The sequence below is a fragment of the Drosophila melanogaster genome, chromosome 3L (genome assembly GCF_000001215.4).
Source record: "Drosophila melanogaster chromosome 3L".
Classification (NCBI taxonomy): Eukaryota; Metazoa; Arthropoda; class Insecta; order Diptera; family Drosophilidae; genus Drosophila; species Drosophila melanogaster.
In genome coordinates this window covers 23,217,003-23,240,550 of record NT_037436.4, presented here as the reverse complement: position 1 = coordinate 23,240,550, position 23,548 = coordinate 23,217,003, and the positions used below count along the sequence as shown (strand labels likewise).

The 23,548-nt window shown below is 39.1% G+C and overlaps 1 protein-coding gene across 5 annotated transcripts in view, besides 14 other annotated features; it reads right to left on the bottom strand.

The window, feature by feature from the left end:
- nAChRalpha4 (nicotinic Acetylcholine Receptor alpha4) overlaps positions 1-23,548 on the bottom strand; it is an 80,780-nt gene that overhangs the window by 46,898 nt on the left and 10,334 nt on the right. For 3 of the 5 annotated variants that reach the window (NM_001316465.1, NM_001259966.3, NM_001259967.2), the window contains 1 exon segment: positions 13,004-13,113. In NM_001316465.1, coding sequence (NP_001303394.1) covers positions 13,004-13,113 — 110 coding nt within the window. 5 annotated transcript variants of the gene reach the window in all.
- Positions 3,139-5,370: a mobile genetic element.
- Positions 4,580-4,915: a mobile genetic element.
- Positions 5,608-6,668: a mobile genetic element.
- Positions 9,044-9,260: a mobile genetic element.
- Positions 9,395-9,652: a mobile genetic element.
- Positions 10,511-11,298: a mobile genetic element.
- Positions 12,024-12,128: a mobile genetic element.
- Positions 13,581-13,758: a mobile genetic element.
- Positions 13,977-14,742: a mobile genetic element.
- Positions 16,287-19,166: a mobile genetic element.
- Positions 16,287-20,699: a mobile genetic element.
- Positions 20,306-20,593: a mobile genetic element.
- Positions 20,754-20,870: a mobile genetic element.
- Positions 21,479-21,763: a mobile genetic element.

Below are 23,548 nucleotides of genomic sequence, written 5' to 3'. Positions count from 1 at the left end.
TGTCATTATCAACGGAACCTGCAATAGTGCGGACAACGTGGCAACTCTTATCTGCCGTTTAAGATAAAATCGATTTTTCTGAAAGGATCTTATTGGTGTCGATATCTTCACAAATTAACTGGGGAGCTTTTACCAACTCCAAATACCCGAGCTTGGGCTAAAGAAAGCGATGCATTGATTCGAAACCCGCTTTTTTAATCAAGCCAACAGAGATAAGTTTTTCTATTTAATTTTACAAACTTTGACAGTTATTCATCAAAGCTGATGTTAATGTTCGTTTCCTAGACGAACGCTTTATATCTTTAGGAAGAATAAATTAGATCCTTTACCTAATAACAAAGAGATCTACACTCTAACCGATACTGTCATTACTTAGTAACTCAACAGGCAACTCAATAAAAGAAACGGCATTGAATGGTAGCTTAACTATCAAATACCCGTGAGTTGTAATGCATTCCCCACGAGCTTCAAATATAGGCTTAATTTATATAATAATATAATTATAATTTTTTGATAGAGTATGTCCGCGCGTACATATGATATTCGTAAATGAGAAAAAATATTTCGTAGGGTCTATCATACCAGAAATAGTTCACACTTAAATTAAAAGAGCCGTCCTCTCTGAATGCTAATCCCGTTCGATTTCGATGCAGCACTTTTCTTACACATCTCAATCACCCCCTTTTTTTGCTTTTAAATAAATTTCTCGATTCCTTAAATTAATTATATAATTTTTTTAATCTTATTGTAAAGGTCGTTTAAAAATCTTAATTTATTAATCTAAATATTTTTCAAGAATCTGGGTGTGAGAATTTGACTTGGCGTCGATGGAATCCCAGCATTTAAGCTGTAAAAGTTAATACTTTATATAGGTGAAAATTATTTTTTCTTTAATAAATTACATAATACATATGTAAATCTATTAAAATATATTTTAAGGCCCTGTTATGCTAAACATATAAACAACTTTATTCTCTGAAATATTTATAAGGACAGACATTGGGTATTACGTTATCATTAAAAGAATAATAATGCATCTTCTGAGTTATTTGATGAACCTGGCATATTTGCAGTATGCAACAATATAAGGTGTAGGTAAAATCTCACAAAAGCTGTTCCACAGGGAAGAGTGATAGGAAACATAAACATGCAAGTCCTAAAATTTACTCATAGCATTTTTATGAATAAATAATTTTTACTTCACTGGGTACAATTTTGACTGTGCTGAATGTTATCCATAATTTTAAAAAAATGTACTTTTCTGTTATATAAATGCATTATCAGTGTATATATTTACAATAAAAATGTAAATTAATCACGATGGCTTATTACAAATTCAAAAGTAATTAACTACTATCACTTATTAAAAAAATTATAAAATAAATTTAAATGAAATTTGTTTTTTTTTTTTTGTGACTCTATGGTAAAATGAATTAAACATATCGAACAAAATAAAAATGATATTTGAAACTTTCGAAAGGAATTTGTGTGTTAGATTTATACAACAATTAGCAAAGATTTTTAATGACCTACCTTAAACCCATCATAAGTCCAACTGCCAAATTTTAGAACACAGGTCTGTTCATCAAATGGGAAATATTCTACATCTATTTCACAGGATGATTTGTATATTGCTGGTGGCTTCCATTCAACTAATCCTTCTGAGTAAATTGTGGCTTTAGTTGCAAGAGTCACTTCGAAGTTACCATCAGCACTACATGATATTTTCAGTATCGGTACAAATTATAATTACTTTTAATACTTGGAAAGATTTAATATTGTTAAAAATTGGAAATTTCTTAAGAATATATGTCTAAGTATTTGAAATAATAGCTTGGATAGCAGTAATACATACAAATAATACACATAATTCAAAGTTAACTACATTTTATCAGGAGTTTTATTTAAATTCCGTATTTTATATGAAGCGTATATTTCACAATTTTGTTTGCATATATTTTTTTTAAATATGTGTCCTGTATATGTAAATATATATCGATATGAAAGTTTTTAAATATCTTGTTGCATGAGATATTTGCTCCCCCTTTCTGTACTTGTCGGATCTCGCAGCCGTCAGTAGCTCCTAAGTTATACGAATTGCTATCAGTCCACGGCACCTCAGCTTTATCTATTCAGGTCAGCTGCGTGAGCACCTAAGCTCCGCTCTCTCGCGCACTCTTGTACTCTCGCCTGCACTTTTGTCGCTGCGTTCTGCTGTTCGCTCTACAATATACACATGCTCTGCCAAATTTCTCGAAAGAGAATGAAGTAAATCGATTGAATTCGCTGTCATAAGAATCGTCTCTTATTTTGCAAAAGGCTAATAAAAAGGCTTATTAGCTCAACATTTTGGTGACCCGATGATATATGCAAAAACAATACATAGTGCAAATTATACAAAGCTATTTAAGGATTCAACTATTCGCTGTTACTGCTGAGTGATTTGTGCATAAACAATATATAGTGCAATCATTGCACTTTCAGGCGCATGTCACTGAGATCATGGGGCTAAGGGCAGTGCAGAGCGGTTCCGTTTCAATGTGAGCATCAAGTGCTTGTCTAAAAGCTGGATCCAGCGAGTCAGGCAAAATAGAGGTGCATTGACATGTGCTTTCTGTAATGCTTCGGTGAACTCAATTCAGTATTGGCTGAGCTTTAAGAACCTGAATCCATCAAGTCGATTTCGAGAAGCAAAAAGACTGACTCTTTGTATAAAGTGCCCTAAGAGTAGCCATCAATTGAAACAATGCAACTCCGACCTGGGAGCCTTAGCCTCGTCTTCGTTACACGAAAGATCTTAGCTTACTGAAACGGTGTCCTTAGAAGCAGTTAATCATGCTACAGAACGATCTGCAGTACCTGGCTCATCTTCAGCTCCTATGGCGCACGACTTAGGCAAAGATGAGGTACTCCTAGCCAATGCCAATGTGTAGGTAAAAAACCATTCTGTGATGTACTCAGCTTAGAAAAACAAAGTCGTCTGCTAGTGTAACCGAAGAAGCTGACTCTAGATTGAGACAATGGTTTGTCAGTTAGCTTAACAATGCAGTCTCAAGCCTCCGAGTACTTGACTTCCATCATTACTGTCAATGCTTCCAATATAACCAAACATCAGCATTTGTAATTAGAACACACCCCAAATCCTGAAGCTCGCGGATCGATAGGTCAATCGCCCCCAGCGCGTTAATTTGTTGATAGACGCCAGTCTAATTTACAACCTGTTTTGCTTTGGCCAAGTCAGGATTTTGTAAGGATTGCCTCTAATTCAAAAGACTCGTTTGGGCTGGGTTGTTTCCAGAGCCTGTAGTCGCCCCAATGGCAATGCTTTAATTTTCTCATGCGCGGTTGTTCCGCCCAATGAGGAAACCCAACTGGATCGTCTTGAGGTTGCGCTTTGGCGTTTTTGATAGGTGGAGAGCTGCGCCGAGCTACGAAGGAAGAGCTTGACTGTGAAGTGCAGTTCGTTAAACACTTTCCTCGCTTGTCGCCTGGGGATTATTTTGTTCGATTGCCAGCCTAGTTTATTTTAGATCTGTTGGGGGAGTCCTACCAGCAAGCTCTGCAAAGTTTCTTATCTCTTGAAAGAAAACTATACAAGGCTTTCATTAAGGAGTACTTGCAGATGGGACATATGTCAGAAGTTTTGGCAAAATAATCTAATTAATGTCGGTATTTTTACCTCATAACTGTGTCATGAAAGAAGACAGCACCACCACCGAGCTTCGCGTTGTTTTTGATGGATCGGCGTCAACTTTTCAGGATACTCCATAAACGATGTTGTGATGTCTTTTCCAGTGATTCAGCCGAAACTATACCAGATTCTTCTTTAATCGCATCAGCAATCACAGGAGACATCTGTAAAATGTACCGGTATGCCACGGTTATGCCTGATGCCTTCTAGTGCATTGTGTGGGGAGATGCTCATAAAGATGAGCTGTGCTTGTTTAAGCTGGAAACTGTAACGAATGACACAAAGCAGTTGTCTAGGGATGTGAATGTGGCATTTCCAGCGGTTGGTGAGATTCTTCGGCGTTATTTTACTTCAATGATTTGATATCTGGCGCGAAAGAAGAAGCCATCAACATAATTCAGCAGACGCCCGCGCTCTTGTCCAGAGGCATTTTTAAACTAAGGAAGTGGTGTTCGAATGTACCGGCTGTTTTGTAAGGAGTTTCGGAAGATGAAAGGGAATCCTTCTTGAAATTTGACTATGGAGGCGCTTTTACAAAAACACTAGGACTCGCCTGGGATCCGGTGTTTGATCTTCCGTTTTTCTCATTTTCAACCCTTCGATAAACATCAAGGCGTTGCCGGAGTTCTATTTTATCCGCAATCTCTCGGTTGTACGATCTTCTTGGTTTAATTGGCCCAGTAATCACGAAGTCCAAAATTTTTCTTCAGCTGCAAGGAAAAGTTGAAGCACAAGATTGGCACAAGATTCGGTATGGCAAGATATATTCTGTAGTTTTGCGCAAATTTGGCATGCCTCAGTCCCACGATTGACCCTGTCTCCAAGCTCTGTATTAGAGATTAATAGGTTTTGCGATGCCAGCATTGAATCTCATGGAGCCTGTGTATAAGTTATTGCCCTATAAGTTATTGTCCCACATCTTATATTTCAACCTCATTTCTGGGTAAATACAAGTGCCCAAAATGCTGACCAAAGGTCTGCATTCTTTCTGCTGTCAACGACCAGCTAAAAGTGCGATCATCTGAACTTCTCCGCCGCGTAGCCGCTGACGACCACTGATTCGTTGCCGACGCCTGCTGCGACGCTGCCGACGCCCACACTTGATTGCTAGGGACTTAGGGAAATATTTTGTATCTTAGCTTTAGTTTCAAATGAACAATTACAATAAACGGTCGCTTGCGATCTACAAAATAAAAATCAATAAACTGTAATTATTTACTTATATGTCGTTCCTAGGGGGCCACTTACTGTGCTCAAGGTCTCGAGCGGCTCCATTAAAAACTCTAACCGCGCCAAAACTTGAGCTTTGCGGAGCTGAAAGATTGTCTTTGGTAAGCTGCAGTGAAGACATCAAAGCATCACTTTTACCGTGTTGTGGGCTCTTCCTTTTTGAACTTCGATGAGTTGAGAACCCTTCTTTGCCACATATCTGCGGTATATTATTATCGAACTTTAGTATCAATTTCAGAAAACTTTGCCAATCTTGATGTTTTAACTCCAGCACATTTTTTGAATGGTGGCCCGCCTTTATCGTTCATCGAGCCAGTTGTGACAAACTTTAACTTTAATCGCTTGTATAGCTGGCAGCGCGTCGCCTACCTACACCAGATTTTCTGGTCCCGATGGAAAGAAGAGTATTTAACCTTATTGCAGCAGCGATCGAAGTGGCGCACTGCCAAGAATATACACACTCTCCTTTCGTATCCCAAACATGCGCATCGCTTCCAAATTTCTCGAAAGAAAATAAAATAAATCGCTTGAAATCGCCATCATAAAAATCTTCTTCTATTTTGGAGAACATGCTAATAAAAAGGCATATTAGCTCAATAGTACTCAATACGAAATTAAATTGCCAGAAAATTGCCCCACTATCAGTATAAAATTCAACTGCGTGTTTAGGATAAGAGATAATCACTCAGTTTGTCAAGAAATGGTTTGCACAATGAAAATAAATTGTATTTTCTGCCTTTCAATGGAAAATTAAGGCCTTTTTGTTTACCTCTATGTATTTTTTTAATTACATCTATTTGTTTATATGTTTTTATCAATGTGTAAAAAAATAATAACAAAACTATTAACAATGAAAGAGAAAAAAAAACTTCAAGCTTTCACAGATTTGACACTGTCAAGAAATTGTTTGCACACTTCTCTTTTGTTTTTTATTTCGCTCCTATTCTGGGGAATTTCGATAATCAAACGGTACATAGTCGTCATTTACGCTTTATGCGTTGTGTGGGTGGCCGATTTATATGCATTTGATTGTGAAATTTGCCAAAGTGATCATTGTTCCAGTTAGTTTTGTAAAATTTAAAAATGCCTGGCAAAATATTGAGTTTGAAGTAGTTCAACTGATTTTTTATAATCACCATTTGGAAAAATCTGGAATTGTCAGAAATGTTTTCTGCATCGCGGAGAACAATCTATAATGTTATTAATCGCGCAAAAAACGAGGGCAGATTGGATTTAAAATGTTGAGCAGGACGCAAACATGAAATTTATTATAAATAATTTATGAAAATCCGCAAATATCCTTAAGAACTGTTGCTAAAGAGCTTAAGGAGGAGTGCGATCTGGATGTGTCATACGAAACAGTGCGCCAAGCCATACTACTCCGGCAAGAAAGAAACCGATGCTGTCGCCAATTAGCATCGAAAAACGGCTTACTTTCGCTATCAAAATGCAACATCAGCCAGAAGATAAATGGAATAACGTAATTTTCTGCGACGAAACCAAGATGATGTATTACAACGATGGACCCAACAGAGTGTGGCGCAAGGCGCTAACTGCGCTGGGGAACCGCAACATCATACCGCCAGTCAAATTTGGCAAACTGTCGGTTATGATTTGGGAATGCATATCTAGTCGAGGAGCTGGAGATTTGGCATTCATAGGGAATACAATGAATGCAGAACAATATTTAAACATTTTGAAATGCAATCTGACATCTAGCGCCAAAAAAGTCGGTTTTTATAAGAACCCTATAAAAAATTTCTTGACAAACTGTATATAATATAAATATAATATAAGTTGTTTGTTAAAATATTCATCAATATTATTTTGGACTTACTTGATTTAAAATTCCACTTATCCAAAAAATGATTATCCTAATTTATAGTTCCCTTTGGCTTTATGTTGGCTTAACTAATCCAGTTACCGAGAGCTATTATGCAATGGCTTTGACTTGCCTTAAAAGGGATTTTGATAACTAATGCCTTTTTCTTCTGCGCTCCGAATTTGTAATTTGTAAAACCAGCTGACTAAATACATATATCCGCCCTTATCTCTTTGGAAGAAGTCTCAAATTATGATTTGACCGACCATAAACCTTGTTTGCTACATAACATATGAATATGAAATATTCAATATTTCAATATACAATATGAAATACCACCGTTAAAAAATAAAAGGTACATGAAAGGACGCGTTGTCAAAAATTACAAAAATATCTAAAGACGATAATATTGAGGAAGTATTCCAAAATGAAGAGGATATAGATACAAAAGCAGAAACGGTGCACAGTGCACAGGAATATAATTGATATTTTATACAAATTATCTAACGACCTATTAACGTATGGTAATAAAATGTAAAAGATAGTATCTAAATCATTACAAAATTGGTTACAAAAAGAGAGTGTTAATATTAAAGTTACCACCACCAAAAATGGAAGAGCTGATATAGAAAGGGTCCATAAAAAAATTAACGGAAAATAGATAATTATTAATACAATTCCGTATACGTTTATAATTATGAAATAAGCCATGATGTCACAGGTAAAACTCCAGCAATACAAAATACAAAAATAACATAAGAGAGATCATATAAAGAAAAACCACAATTACATATCATGAAATAGATCTTTAATATACTAAGGTTAAAAAATGAAACATAAAGCTAAACTTGTATGTCCATTTAAAGAGCTTTAGAACAAAAAGACGACAAAAAACAAAAAAGGCATAAACTAATAAAACACACAAGCAAATTAAAAAGAGCTTAAATTAAAAATCTTTCGTTAGACTCTTATTCTGACATGGACGAAAATACCATTGACAACAGCACAAAAAATTAGTTTTACGCCCATATTTTTGAATAACAGCTATTTACTTCTGGACACAGGGAATATAACAATAGCTCTAAACTATGAACATAATATGACAATAATAAATCAAACAAAAATATATAAAACTCACCAAGCTTTAATAAAACATGAAAATTGCTTTAGCACTACTTCAAATAAAACATTAAGTCAACGGAACTTAATGAAATAATTAAAATATTAAACGAAAAGTCCAAAGATAGAAAAAGACTAATTAAATGGGAAAAGAAGCTTTAAACTTTTTGAGATATTCATTAAGCTTATTTCTTGAATATATTGAAGATTCGTAAATGAGTTTACAATAATCCCAAAATATTAGAACATGAAAAATTAGAAAATATAAATGAAGAAAATGTATTATCAATCAAAACTTCAGCTTGGTTAAGCAGACATACCCACATATACGCATATACCCACTTAATTTAAAGAAGCACAATGATAATGAATAACATAGGGAGTCCAATATATAGTCCGATGATTATTAATATTTTATAAATATTGAAAAGATAGTATTTTATTTGGAAAATTCACCAAATTCATTAGCAAATGTATGCATCTGTCAAATACTTACTAATCAAATTAGCGAATTGCCAATAAACATTTGTATCGGAAAATAAATACATTAAATACATTGAGCGTAATATTAATGTCACATATAATTTAACCCAAATTTAACAATATTGTGAAATATTTCACAGATCGATACACGGCAACAATTTAATAAAATTAAAGCAATGGACATTATAAATAATAATTATAAATTATAAATTATAAATAAAAAATATAAAACTTGCATTACAAAATATAAAATTATATTGTCCAGCACGAATGTAACTTTATACGATGTAACCAATACGATTCTTAAAACTAAACAAATCTATTGCCCATTACTAAAAACAAGATTCAATTTATTAGTTCATTTTATTTATCGTTATAATTTTGAGCATTGCCACTCACATCATATTCACCTAAAGGCGCAAAGCAAACAAAACTGACATTTATGTCAAATACAACGAGGATGTTGAATCTTCTAAAGGAGGTGCGAGTGAAGTAAACGCAAATACTCAACTACCTGTATATTCCGAAATACCCTTTATGCTATTTGTCAACAACATAAGTACGTTAACTACTGTGCAGTTATTCAAATGAATACGACATAAGCTCCTTAAGCGACCTACATCTCTCTCGCGATCGACGGCACCCTAGTTGTAAACATTTCACACGCCTTTACCGTCCAGAGCAAACATAAACAATTTTATACCCTTCACGAGTACGTTGAAAAGTATGTAACAGGCAGAAGGATTAGTTTCCGACCATATAAAATATATATATTCTTGATCAGGATCAATAGCCTAGTCGATCTCGCCACGTCCGTCTGTCTGTCCGCCTGTCCGTCCGTATGCATGTTGAGGTCTCAGGAGCTATAGAAGCTTGAGAGAGCTTAAGCATACAGTTTCCGGAGACACAGACGCATCGCACGTTTGTAAATTCGTGTTGCCACGCCCACTCTTACGCCCACAAACCTCTCCAAATGCAAAATGTATTGATTTTTCTTTATTTATTGTTCCTCTTGCCAATTTCTATTCTTACATTCTATTCTTGGCAATATTTTAGCAAAGAATTTTGCGCAACTTCGTACGCAAGTAAAGTTGGGTTTGGTGCATTATTACCTTAAGAACACAACGGTGCGCAACTACCAGTAGCAGTTGTATCAAGGTCATCCACCAAGAGAAAAAGGGATAGAAACACAACAGAACAAGAATTTGCAGCTATCCAGGCAAAAAACCCTTTCAACAACATTTTTTGGCAAACATTTCACACTAAAAAATGACTAAAGCTGTTTTGGGTAGCTATTTTCTATGACTTACCTAAGATTTAGAGAAATATCACTTAAACATTTACCTAACCCATGCGCTTCCCTGAACATCTATTAAGGAGACATGATGCGAAGTCGATACCAGTCATGAGGGGATGTGTGCCGAGTTTCAGCCAACTTCAGGTAACCACTTGGTCAGTATCTTGTCGAGAGTTCTTGGACTATTTCTTACAACCCAATTAACTCCGTCGCCGGTCGCAGAATGTGTTTTGCGAAGGGATCAGGACTATTGATTGTTGTAGACTTTCTGATTCGGAATTCGAGCAGCGACCTTAAAAGTCCCGGAAACATTTAGGGACGAGTAGAAGGCAACTTAAGCAAACAACAAACATCCTTTTATACCTAACCTTTACTTTACCCCATTTGCGTTATGCAAAGAATACCAATTACCTAATGTGCTTGGCAGAGGAGGTATATTCGTTACCGTCGCTAGTGTCAAGACAAATTTCTTATTAATTGTATAAGCAGTTGGGATAATTTGAACATTGGGGAATACTTATCTAGTTTTTTTTATTTCTTTACTTTTTCCTATGTTAGATATAGAAAAATACTCACATTATTGCTAATAAGAGTGTTGGGACACTCAGTGCCAGCAATTCCTAGTTTTGTTGATTTTTTACATGCTAACCTTAGAGAAACAATTTACTGGCCCCTCCGCTGTGCCATTATATATTCTTATCTAAAGAACCCTCTTTCGGGAGTCTTTCTCTTGTACCCTCGCACCTCCACTTAAGGTTTAGCGTTCTGCTAATCGACCTGTAATTAAGTCGCTCAAAACTATACGCTTTTCGTTAAATATACATATCGCATCGATGCAAAATATTGTTCGCTACAATCAATAAAAACATATTATTCGACAACAGCTAATAAAAAAGCTTATAAGCCCAACATTTGGTGACCCCGACTTGATTAGTACATAAACCATAAATAGCGCAAATCTTGCAAAGCTTTTTAAAGCTTTAACACAATCAATTAATTCGCTATTGTTGCTAAGTGCGTTGTAACTCCGTTGGGATCCCATGATTGCATAAACTTAGTTATTTCTGCGCGTACATAGCGAAATAACAGAATCTGCCGTTAATTCTTCTTTGCGCTTATCTTCCCGCTTGAACTGAACTTCGAGTCGCTGTTTCTGCCTTTTGTTGCTGTTTTCATGGCTCCTGAAAATTCTGGAAACGTTACCGCTGATGCAAACCGGTTGACATTTTTGAGGAGCAAGGCGGCTACAATATATATTTAAGTGGAACGATTAGCAGATTCTTTATCAAGTTCTGCGTTAACATCATTTGGGGATTCCGTTCTTCAGTGAGGTTGGAGCCAATCGATAAGCTGCAAAAACCATTTCGGAAAATCCTGAGAGAGCACGATTTGGATGAAATTGGAAGCCATTTGAGGGAGAAGTTTGATGATGTTCTCGTAGCGCTTAAATCCTCAGTTTTTGTGGAGACTTCAAAGCGTATTAGTGAGGAACCGTTCAGGAATCTTCGTTCCTTGCCGTGCTCTGCTCGAATCTGGATCTCAACTGCACCTCATAACATCCCGATTCGCAAATAAGCTTCAACCTAAAAGGACGAAATCGGCAGCTTGTGGCACCGGAATAGGAGATTCTAATTTTGAGACAGTTGTTTTGTCAGTAAACATTTCAATGCGATCTCGAACGACTTAATTCTCGACCAACATCACTGCTGTTAGGGTCTCCAATATAATTAAAAGTCATACGTCCTTGAATATTAGCATTTGCAGCTGGAACATTATCTTTCTCAACGCATTGATTTACTGATTGGCGCCAGTATCTTTTACGAACTGCTGTGTGTCGGCCTTCTGTAGAAACCCACGATTCCAACGAGGGAGTATGTTGGGCCGCGCAGCCACCAGCAATTCCTAGTATTGTTATTTGTTGACATGCTAACATTGGAGTCACAATTGAGAGGCACCGCGAGCGAGGAAAGGAAAGATAATGGCACAGCTGACATTATCTTTCATTCCCTCTCTCGCGAGCTCCTTCTCTTGTACTCTCGCTTATGGGCTTAACAACGAGTTTTTCTGTTTCTTTGGACACTACTTTGAACCTTTTATTCAAGGCTTGGAGCAGTTAGTTTGCTTTAAGACTGTCTTATTTGAAGTATTACATATTTACCAAACATTTCACTTCGACCGTCATATTATATCTTCCCTTAGTAATAATGTCTACCAACGGCTGTGCGAACGAATTTTATGTAGCAATCATTGTATTTATACAAGTCAAGTTATTGTTTGAGACTGCTGATTTCAGCTGGATATTAAACATTTTTGGGTATGAATAGCGTTGCTGACCTGTTTGAACTCATGGTATAGGTTTACTCGAAAAATCGGAAGTTTAAGTGTGCTATATCCTAATCTTCATTTTATAATTATTGTAGCTCCCAAGTATACGGGTAAACGGACATGATCAGTCTTTTCGGATAATGATTCTGATCAAGAATATAAAACTCTGTACACTTATACTTCAGGCGTATCTAGTATACCCTTTCAGACTTCGAGCAACGGGTATCATCAATACCTCTGTTTTGCTAGATAAATATAGGTATGATGTTAGTAATATGTACAAGACCCAGCTTGAAACTTGGTTTGTTCATGCAAAATGGAAAGCGGTTAATCAGTGCACTTTTAATACCTTTTCGTGCAGTTGGCGGAAGAAAAATACTAGTTCAAAGTTTTGAGATTGCATGAGGTTGAGGTAACGTGAATGTAAAGTTAGGCCAATAGCCCGTAATATCAGTAAGAGTCATATTTTTTTCATGGATTTGTCTGAGATACCCCCCTTCTCTACAAAATAAAACATTAAATGAATTGAAATACAGGAAATTTTTTTTGGAATCTTATTCTAAAATGTTTATAGATTGACGAGGCTGAGTTATATTTTGTAAAATGTAATGATCGCAATTTACTTTATGCTCTGCTCCTGGCGGAAATGACTATTTGCTTTCTACTATCGTGTGCGATTGCTTGGCGCTTTATTTTGGATATTGGCTTGAAAACAATTTTATACTACTACATATACAAGAACGTGATGTTTGCTCAAACATTTTTAAGCCTCAATCCTCCAATTTTTTCTTTAACACAAAAAAAAACTAGTTTTAATTTAGGAATTTCAGTGTTACTCTTAAATACATTTTAAGAATTTAACAAAAGATGTTCATGTATTGTTATAATAACCAATCTTAAGATCTATTTGTATTCAGTTTAAGACTAGTAATAAGCTATTATAAATTATTAACCTGACTTACAACTCTGATCATTTTGAGACGTAATGAGACTTATTCAAAATATTTTAATTTTAAAAAGGTATTCAGTTACTCACTTATTATAAAGGACAATATCCGGTCTCCATATATGATCTGAAGGAACATGCAGCATATGAACTCCACCATATTCTTTAGGTTCCCAACGAAGTTTGTAATCATACCACGACTGTCAAAAAGAAATTACAAAGCACGCAAATTATTTCTAGATTATGTAGCGGGGAAAATAGGTTTTTGTAAAACAAGCTCAGTGACATGAATCATTCCAATGAGACGAAACCTTATTGATTTCGAGACAAACACTATCTCTATGTCTAATTATACTCATTACTCGTAAAGTAAAAGGGTATACTATGTACGTTGAAAGGTATGTAACAGGCAGAAGGATTATATAAAGTATCTAAAACGATCTGGCCATGTTCGTCCGTCCGTGCGAATGGATGTCGAGGTCTCCGAGACTAAAGAAGCTAGAGAGTTAAGATTAAGTATACTGTTTCCAGAGACACAGACGCAGCGCAAGTTTGTTGACCCATGTTGCCACGCCCACCAACCCCATCCAAGATGGCACATTTTTTGATATTTTTTCATATTTTTATTAGTTTTGTAAATTTCTATTGATTTGCCAAACAATTTTTTGCCTCGCCCACTCTGACGCTTAATACTGCACAAAACTGCCACATTTTAGAAAAATGCTTGTTTGTTATCATAATATGATTAGTCTTGTAAATTTCTATCGACTTGCATGCAACTTTTTGCCACGCCCACTCTAAGACCTCTAACGCTAAAACCGCATAAAACTGACACGCCCTTTTGTTCGTTCAACAACAAAACGCCGAAAAAACTGTCTTGCCCACACTTTTAAGCAATTTATACATTTTTCCTCAGATTATTCCCCAATATGGATCGATATCGAGAGAGAGAGACAAATGAGAGCAAAGCTTTTTTCGTACAGAGTATTCAGTATTAGTTAAATGTTAGTTAGATGTATTAAACAATAAAAATTATATAAAACATTTATTAAGCTAATAAGCGTTTTATACCCGTTCTTCGTGAAGTAAAAGGGTATACTTTATTCGTTGAAAAGTATGCAACAGGCAGAAGGAAGCGTTTCCAACCATATAAAGTATGTATATTCTTAATTAGGATCAATAGCCGAGTCGATACAGCCATGTCCGACTGTCCGTATGAACGTCGAGATCTTATTAACGGTAAAAGCTAGAAGGTTGAGATTCAGCATACAGATTCCAGAAGCATAGACGTAGCGCAAGCTTGTTGACCCATGTAGCCACGTCCACTCTATCGCCTACAAACCGCACAAAACTGCCGCGGCCACACTTTAGAAATGCATTGATATCTTATACATTTTTATTAGCCTTGTAAATTTCTATTGACCATTCATTTTTTGCCACGCTTACTCTGGCGTCCAAAACCGCCGAAAACTGCCACGAGCACATTTTTGAACCATTTTTCGATATTTTCAGAATCTCTTGTCTTGTTAATTTCTATAGATTTAGAAGATAAATTTTTTGCCACGCCCACTGTAACGCCCTAAAGCCGCCAAAAACTGCCACGCCACGTAAATTTCTATATTTGCCAAAAAGCTTTCTGCCACGCACACTCCACTCTAAGGCCTCAAAGCCGCCAAAACGGTCACGCCCACACATTTTTAAATTTGTTTCATTTTATTCTTCAATATCTAACGAAATCCCAGAATAATGATGAAATTTCGAGTTTGCATTCACATTAGCTGAGTAACGGGTATCTGATAGTCGTGAACTCGGTTATAGCATTCTCTCTTGGTTATATGTATTATCTATTAGAAATTAAAAGTGGATTTATATGAATTGATTTTAAACGATTAAGTTTTATGGACTTTCGACTAGACTAATGGTAAAACCGTGGACTTTGGTTCTGGAGACTGATATATCAAATAACGGTTTAGGGAGGACTATATAAGCAGGCCGAGAGTCAAGGAGAACGAAAATACGAGTCAACAACGCAAAGCTACGAAACAGCAAGGAAACTACAGGAAGCAATATCGCTACATCGAAACGTTTGGGACAAGGAACAAGCACGGCTAGGTTGAGTCGCCTTGCTGCACCACAAATCCAGACAAGACCCTGGCGTTGGCCAGGCGAGTCCGTTGGTGCTTGGGCAGGCGGTCGCAATCCTAGCAAAGACCCGCGTGCGTGGCGGAATTGTGGTGAAGACCCGTTTGACTGTTTCCGTGATCGCGCAACGTAAACCAGGCGGTCGCTTGGGGCGTGCTAAAGAACTGAGCAGGCGTGGGGTTGACGCGTTGTCGTTTCGCCTGGCGATAGCTTGGAAGAGCAGTCGTTGGCTATCGTGAGTCCGCGTACGAAAGCGATTTCCAGCCCAATTATCTAACACCCAGCAGCGTACCACGCATTGTACAGGATAACGAGAGCGGCAGGACAGCAAGTTCGTTCAGGTTAGTCCGCACCAGCTTGAGAAAAGGGTTAGGGTGGAACGTCCGTCTTTCTTTAGGCGTCATGCGTCTGTAGGAACTGAATTGACGCTGGCGGGTCCGCTGGCGGGACAGAGAATCGAACTAAAGTTTAAATTATATAAATTTGGTGGTACCAATACACGAAATCTTCTGAGCTAGCCGCACATATCTCGTATTGAGCAGACCAATAAAAGCTCGGTTCTCCTTAACAGCGAGATTGGTTTTTCTTAATACTGAGCTCGGATCTTTTCTTAACTGAGATCCGGTCCTCTCAATAACGGGTTCTCAAAATCCATCAAAATATCGATAATCATTTGCAACCTGAGAATGGTTCGATCTGAGCCAATTCTATCTTGGGTATATTTCGGGATCGAAAAATCTCAAATCAAAATCGTTCGATAAGGAGAGAGATTATCCTCAACTGAACCAAAACTAGTGTATAAGATTTTTATCAAAACATTTAGTCGTACCTTTGCCTTATAAACTCCTACCAAAGACACAGAGTAAGGGTAAGTCAGAGTACGAAATTTTCAGTGATATGTTTCTAGACCTGTGGTATTTTTTTCAAAATACCATCTAACCGCTTTATCCTCCACGAAAAATGTTTAATCAACCCAACTTTTGTAATCAAGCGTAATGCAGCTCTTGGAATTAGTGGCACAGATGGAGCCACAAATATCCATTAAAAACCGCCATCCACGACGATTTTCTCCACCTCGTCCGATCGCAGCAAAACCACACCTTTTATGAACTGGGGTATATTTGAAACTGAAGACCAATGCTATCAAGCCAACAATCCTATTGGCTTATATTTTGAACCAAGCTTTCACTTAGTCAGATCATACATACATATATAGTTTTTTTTTTATTTATTTTTTTTATTTATTTATTTATTAAGGCATACGGGGAAATCTTGGAGCCCCTTTGTGTCCTTCTTTTCTATTATTACTGCCCATTTGGGCGCGCCGGCTAACTATAGTTAGCTTTTTCTAGTTTACAATAATAATACAGTACATAACAAACACATATAACAAATAGGTTTTTTGATAAGCGTCAGCTTCTGCTGACCCTTGTCAAAGGAGATCGGGAAATGAGATCCCTCGGTTGCCTTCTGTTGAGCCTCCTTGGTGGGCGAGATCTGTTAAGAGCGCTGGCCAGCCGATTTCTGTGGCGCTCCAGCCTGTCATGGTACCTGCTCGAGTGCTGGTTTATCTCGTCAAATACCGTTGCGAGTTTTAGGTCTTTGTGCAGGGTGGTGTTTCGCACAAACCACTCGCAGCCGGTGATGAGTCTTGCTACCTTATTTTGAATAGCCTGGATCCTTTTTATTTGGCTGTCGCATGCCAAGTCCCTGATTTGGCACCCATACTTCCAGTTTGGTGCTTATATCTGTTTGTAAATTGTCAGCTTGTTGGATAGCGACAATTTACTGCGCGAACAAAGTAGCCAGTAGTGCTTCGCCACCTTAGCACGTAGGCGTGCTTCTGATGTCAGTCACATGCTTGGCAAATGTGAGTCTGCGATCCAGAAGGTACTTTGCTGCGTTCGGCTGTGGTACGGGGGCTTCCTCGATGTAGACGGGCGGTGGCGTTCTCCGCTTTAAAGTATAGCAGACGTTGTTGGATTTACTGCTATTGATGCCAATATTCCAACGTCTTGCCCATTCCGAGAACCGATCTGCAAAGTCCTGGATACCATCGGCTGCGTCATGCTCGCATCGAGAACTGTAGGTGACGCACACGTCATCGGCAAATGTGGCCAGCATTGATTTCTCGTAAAGGCTTACATCCGGCTGCGGCATGTCGTGGCTATACAGGCAGTAGAGCAGGGGGCCGAGGACACTACCTTGTGGAACACCAGCTGCCACATTGTGCTCAGTGGAAATTGCTGAATGAAAGCGCACAGCGAACCTCCTTCCTTCCAGGTACGATTTTAGCAACCCAAAATATGGAGCAGGCAGCGTCTGCTTGATTTTTACATGAAGTCCAATGTGCCACACTCGATCAAACGCTTCTCGAATGTCCAAGAAGAGGCTGTTACAATATTCCTTATTGTCGTAGGCAGTCAGAATTTGCTCGACGACCCGATGGAGCTGCTCGACAGTACAGTGGCCAGCACGAAAACCGAACTGGTGCTCAGGGGTAATCCCCTGGGCTTCCATAATCCTTACAATCCGGACAGGAATCAGTCTCTCAAACACCTTCGAAATTGAAGGGAGGAGACTGATCGGCCGGTAGGAGGCGGGCTCCCTTTCCGGCTTGCCAGGTTTGTGCATCATGGAGATTATCCCGAGCTTCCACTGATAAGGGAAGTATTGCAACCCCACAATAGCGTTGAAAACCAACGTTATGTAGAGGATCGCTTGACTGGGCAGGGCCTTCAATGTGGCGTTGCAGATGACGTCATGTCCTGGTGCTTTGTTGCTACTCTGTCGCACAATGACTTCGGCTACCTCGCAGGGTTCAAACGGCGTGATTGGTAGATCCATTTGAAGCGCTTGGTTCAACTGGTCCTGAGTTTCTTCAACCTGTTGCAGGCTGGCAAGCTTGAATGGTTGAAATCGCTCGGCGAGGTGCACAGCGAAAACCTCCGCTTGTCCCAAGTCGGTCCGACACCATGTCCCGTTGCTATCGACTAAGGGCGCCTTCCTCGTGCAACGCCTTTTGATTGCGCGCGTGGCCCTCCACAGCGAATGCGTCGCTTCGCTTTCGACTCTAGTATTGGCAAGCCTTTCTTCGAACCATGCGGATTTGTGCAGCACCAACGCGCATCGGAGCCTACTCAGCGCTCGATTCCATTCCGTCTTGTCCAGCGGGTGACGAGATCTCATCCACCTAGTACGTAAGCGCCTCTTCTCAGCTATAAGCAGCAGGATCTCCCTGGTTATTGGGATTCGATCAGCCGCGGGCTGCCGAGATATGCTGCGAATTGCCAATCTAGCTGCTGACTTGATATTGTTGGTGAGCAGTTTAATAGCATCATCAACGTCCTGCCCAGAGTTTAAGGCAGTGTTGATGGGCAGTGTGGACTCCAGTTGCGATTGAAATACCTCCAAGTTAGTACGCCTAGTGATCAGCCGCTCCATCTTAGGGTAGCATATTGCCCCCGCATCCAGCGTAATTACCAGAGGCAGGTGGTCGGAGCTAAGCTCAACAACCGCACTTATGTTAGCGTGGATGCCCAGCACACCCTTTGTCAGTGCAAAATCAATGTACCCTGGTGAGCCTCTACTGCCGTACGGGTATCTTGTTGGTCCTCCTGTTGCTAGCGAGTCCACCTCCGAGTTTAGGACGATTGCTAGTGCAATACCTCTTTGGTTGCTCCTTCCCGCACCCCAGAGCCAGTGGGACGCGTTCCAATCGCCCGCAACGATGAATTTCGTCTGGAACTCTTCCAAAATGTCCTTAAACTCATCCGTAGTCCATGCAAATCTCGGTGGGCAGTATACCGCTCCAAAACTTATAGGACCAAGTGCCGTTTCAATAGCCGCCGGCGCAAGTTGCACCTTGTCAGTGGCTATTGGTGTTAGCGGGTAGTGGGCAAGGCTAGATTTGATCAATATAGCTGCCCGCCTTTGGCGTTGCCACCACTCGGATCATTAGCAGTGTAAGCTACAAAGTCGAATAGCTTAGGCGTCTCTGTCCCCTTGCAGTGTGTTTCACTGAGCAGTAACACATCGATTTCGTGACGTCGCACGAAGCACTCCACTTCGGGCAACTTCGTGGATACGCCGTCGACGTTCCACACTAGGATCATTATGGGGCTCCGCCTTGAAGGGTAGCAGTTGCCCTACTTCCGGTGGTGTAGCGTGGCAAACTTCTACCCGTACCTTCGGTTTTGCTTCCAAGTCCACTCTTCGGCATCGAGCGTTGCAGATACTCCTGGTACTTAGTGAAGCCCGAATAGTTGGCTGGGTGCTGTAGCGAGTACATTCCTCATTACGTGGTCGAGTGCACTCATTGGCAGGATGCTCTCCACCGCACTTCACACATATGTGAGCTTTGCGGCAGTATTTGGCCGTCTGACCAAACTGCTGGCATCGGTGACATTGCACGACAGCAGTGCGCTTGCGACTTGTTATTGTTATTGGCCGCAGCGGCAATATTGATAAAGAATATATTGACTGGCTTTGATGTGGGAGTGCCAGGCTCGCTTCGCTTTAGGGGCGTATGTACATCAAGTACCTTGTGACCAGCTTTTTCAATCTCCTCCTTGATCTGGCTGGACAGCATGCTGTGGTGCAGACCTTTTACGCAGACTCTATACGGTCTGTCTTCCTTCAGCTGGTAGCAATGAAACTCTATTGCTAGTCCTCAAGCCAGCTGCCGATTCTTTGAAACGTGCTTGCATCAGCAGCGTAAAGTCGCATGACACCACCCAGTGATACTCTAGCTTCGACCTTGCTAATATCAGCCTCTCTTTTTATTCCCAACATCAGCAAGTTGTCGTTGTTGACGCCTTCAAGCACAATTGGTGGTGGCTTTGGTTGTGTTTTGCCAGTAGCCGCCCTCTCCTGCGCAGCTATAGCAGCTTGGCGGCTAGTGCTGGGCTGCTCGTCACTTCCAAGTACAGATTCCATGTTAGCTGGCGTGTCCGCGAGGAGCCCAAAAGGATTAGATCGGCCATTGTAGCTAGCTTGGGAGATATCATCCTTCTTGCCAGGGTTTAGTTTCTTCCTCTCAAGATTTGGAGAAGCGCCTGGTATTATCTTGCGCTTTACAGTCTGGAAGAGCTGCACTACTGCTTCGCCTGAAGCAGAGCTTAGGTTGCGGGTGTGAAGCCCAGCTCTGGATCCATTGGCGTTCGAAAATGGGCCAGTAGACGGAGTCGCAGTCGCGGTAGTCTCGGCTGCGCCGTTCATCGCCACAGGTTGATTGACGGCTTTTCTAAGCGCCTCGCCAATCCTAACAGATCTCGCCCACCAAGGAGGCTCAACAGAAGGCAACCGAGGGATCTCATTTCCCGATCTCCTTTGACAAGGGTCAGCAGAAGCTGACGCTTATCAAAAAACCTATTTGTTATATGTGTTTGTTATGTACTGTATTATTATTGTAAACTAGAAAAAGCTAACTATAGTTAGCCGGCGCACCCAAAGGGGCAGAAATAATAGAAACGAAGGACACAAAGGGGCTCCAAGATTTCCCCGTATGTCTTAATAAATAAATTAATTAAAAAAAAAAAACTGTCTCTATCTTTCGATTTTAGATTAAGCCTGGAAGTATGCATCAAATCACCAGGGTCCTGACTAGAACCTTGGGATAGTTGGAGCTTTAAGCTCAACAGCTCAACAGCGCTGTTCCAGTGTGCCCAGCTTCTTCACATATATGGTAAATTCTTTGTATTTTATTGAGTCGAACTAATGTCCCGTCAGTTGACTAAGAACAACGCTAAGAATAAAAATGATTGGAGAAATAGCTTTCACGTCTTTATTTTTTTGATCTATGCTGAAGACTAAATGTTAGTGACAAATGTTACAGCTAGCGGATGTGGATTGTATGCATTGCGTGAAATTTGCCACTCTGTAATTCTTCCGAACGTGCTGAATAAGTGAATATGTCACTTATTGCGCCCATTCGTTTATATAATTTCGGGAGCGAGATCGCTCTCTAGAAATATTGATTGTATACAATGAGTTGATGTGGATTGTGTGGTTTTTGCCACTCTGCACATTCTTATGTCTTTGCACAATGCTAATTATAAGAATACCTCAATGCCAATAAAAAGGAAGAATGTCAATAAAAATATATGATGTTCATCGATTTTCGCAAACCTTACAAATGATTCCACCTCTGAAAAATATGAAGTGTTAGCACAGAGGGGCCTACGCGGGATTCTGACGAAACGTAAAAATAAGCCTCAATAATATGGCATGATGACAGATCCATTTCGTTCTGCTTCAGAACGTTTTCTCACTAAAACCTACCCCACTAATCAAAAAGAGTTACTTGAATAGACACTAAAAAATAACCTGTGCGGTGGAGCAAAAGTCTTAATGCCCTTAATACATGGCATCAGCTATTAATTTTTCCTCTCATTAGTTGGAATGGCAAATTGAGAGTAAAGCAAGAGAGAATGCTATACTCTAGTTCCCGACTATCAGATACCCGATACTCAGCTAGTGGGAATTGTGAAATTTCATCATCTTTCTAGGATATCGATAGTATTGGGAAATAAAATAAGAAAAATTGCTTATAAGTGTTGGTGTTACCGTTCTTAGCGTTTTCTAGGTGAAAGGAGGAGCGTGGACACAGTGCTTTATATCGATAAAAACAAACAATAAAACGAAGTAAAATCTAAACATTTTTCCAAAGTGTGGGCGTGGCAGTTTTAACGTTAGAGTGGGCGTGACAACATGATAAGCATGTGCTGAAAAAAATAATTACCATAATAAAATGCCTTCCTAGCCCAAAATTTAATAGCAATACCTCCACACTCGTTATCGTTATCATCGCAAAAGCAACGGCGGTTATCATCTATGGTTTTTCGGTAAAATCAACACTAAGAAAGCTAAAATTAATGATCAGGATCGCTTTTGGTGCTTTCAGAACAACTCCAGCCGAAAATACCTACAGGAAGCACATGTAGATTCTCTGGAAGAATCTATACAAAAGTCCTAATCAACGCTAACTCCCCAACCATAACAAGATCATAACAATTTTAAAATTTTTTGACAGTTTTGTGCGGCTTGTGGGCGTTTGAGCGTGACAAAATGGGTCAACAAACTTGCGCCGCGTCTACGTCTCTAACGCCTCTATTCGGTACCCGAATACAGGAAAAAGAGAGCAAGAATATGAACAAAAGCAACGACGGAGAGCTTGAATTGCCCTAGCGAAAGATAAATCAAAAGGACGGGCGCTGTCAGTTTCTCAGTGCGAGTCTGGCGGTTCACTCAGAGCTTACGGAGAATGATGCTTCGACCTTTTTGTCCTAACCCCGAAAAGACGGTTAATGTTCGGTTGACCACAAAAAACGCGCCATAAACTAACGAGAGGCCATCGAATTCGATTATGCTAGCTCACAACTTATTGAGCGTTTGTGCTCTGAACCACCCTCGGTCGTGGACTCCTAGCAGGCAATCGGTCTAAAAACAGTTAGACACTCTACTAGTATATAAAGATAAAATTGAAACTAGGAGAGTCTGAGTCCGAAATTGAAAATTCATTCAAAATTCATTCACAATTAATGTTCTCTGTTCATAGCAACATTACCTCTGCCGTGCGCAGCCCAATAGGAACCCGTAATTAGGATGCCAGATTCGATTCATACTCAAAAATCAATCATGGGTTAGTGATTTCCAGCAATGAAAACTTATGCTTTAATTAGAAAGCCGCAAGACTACAAATATTAATATTAACTATATATTATCGTTGAAAACTATTTAAAAGGTAGAAGGAAGCGTTTCCAAACATATAGAGTAAATATATATAAGTTAACACCGACCAAATACCCCTGGCTACAAGAGTGAGGCTGCAAGATACTTTTTTGTGGCCAAATTAATAGCTTCACAACGAAGAGAGATACTTAGTTAGTGTTTTTTGTATTGGGCCCTTATCTTTTATAATACCAGAAATTGTGGGAGTGGCATCTCCCCTTAAATTTTTTTTAGTTTTTAAATTGAAAACGGAGAAAAGAATTTTCTTTTTATGCATTGATAAACACTAGAACATATCTTTAACAACATTATATTTTTTAATTAACTAATTATCATATAGGGATTTCCCCAAATTTTTTCTAGTCCAAGCAAGAAACAACTGATTTCGTGATAGTGATTGCAAATGAAATTATTTTACAAATAATAACCACAAAAGTAATAAAAAATTAATAAAACAATTTAGCAACAGCCTTGTTTGTTTCACTTTTAGCTGAAAATACTCTAAATGGTTGAAAAGGTTAGGTCCAAAAAACTAAAATTTCTCCCAAAATCGCAAAAATTGCATTTTGTAAGTATAAATATTTAAACAATAATTAAATAAGCTACAACATGAGGTACATTATATTGATGGACTACCTTTTAATGTCTAGTCATTATCATTGCAATGAAACATAAGTTTTTGTTTTAGCTAATACACCTAAAAGCGCTATTTACAACACTCAATAACAGTTTAATAAAAACTTTTCTTTGTTCCCTTTTTTA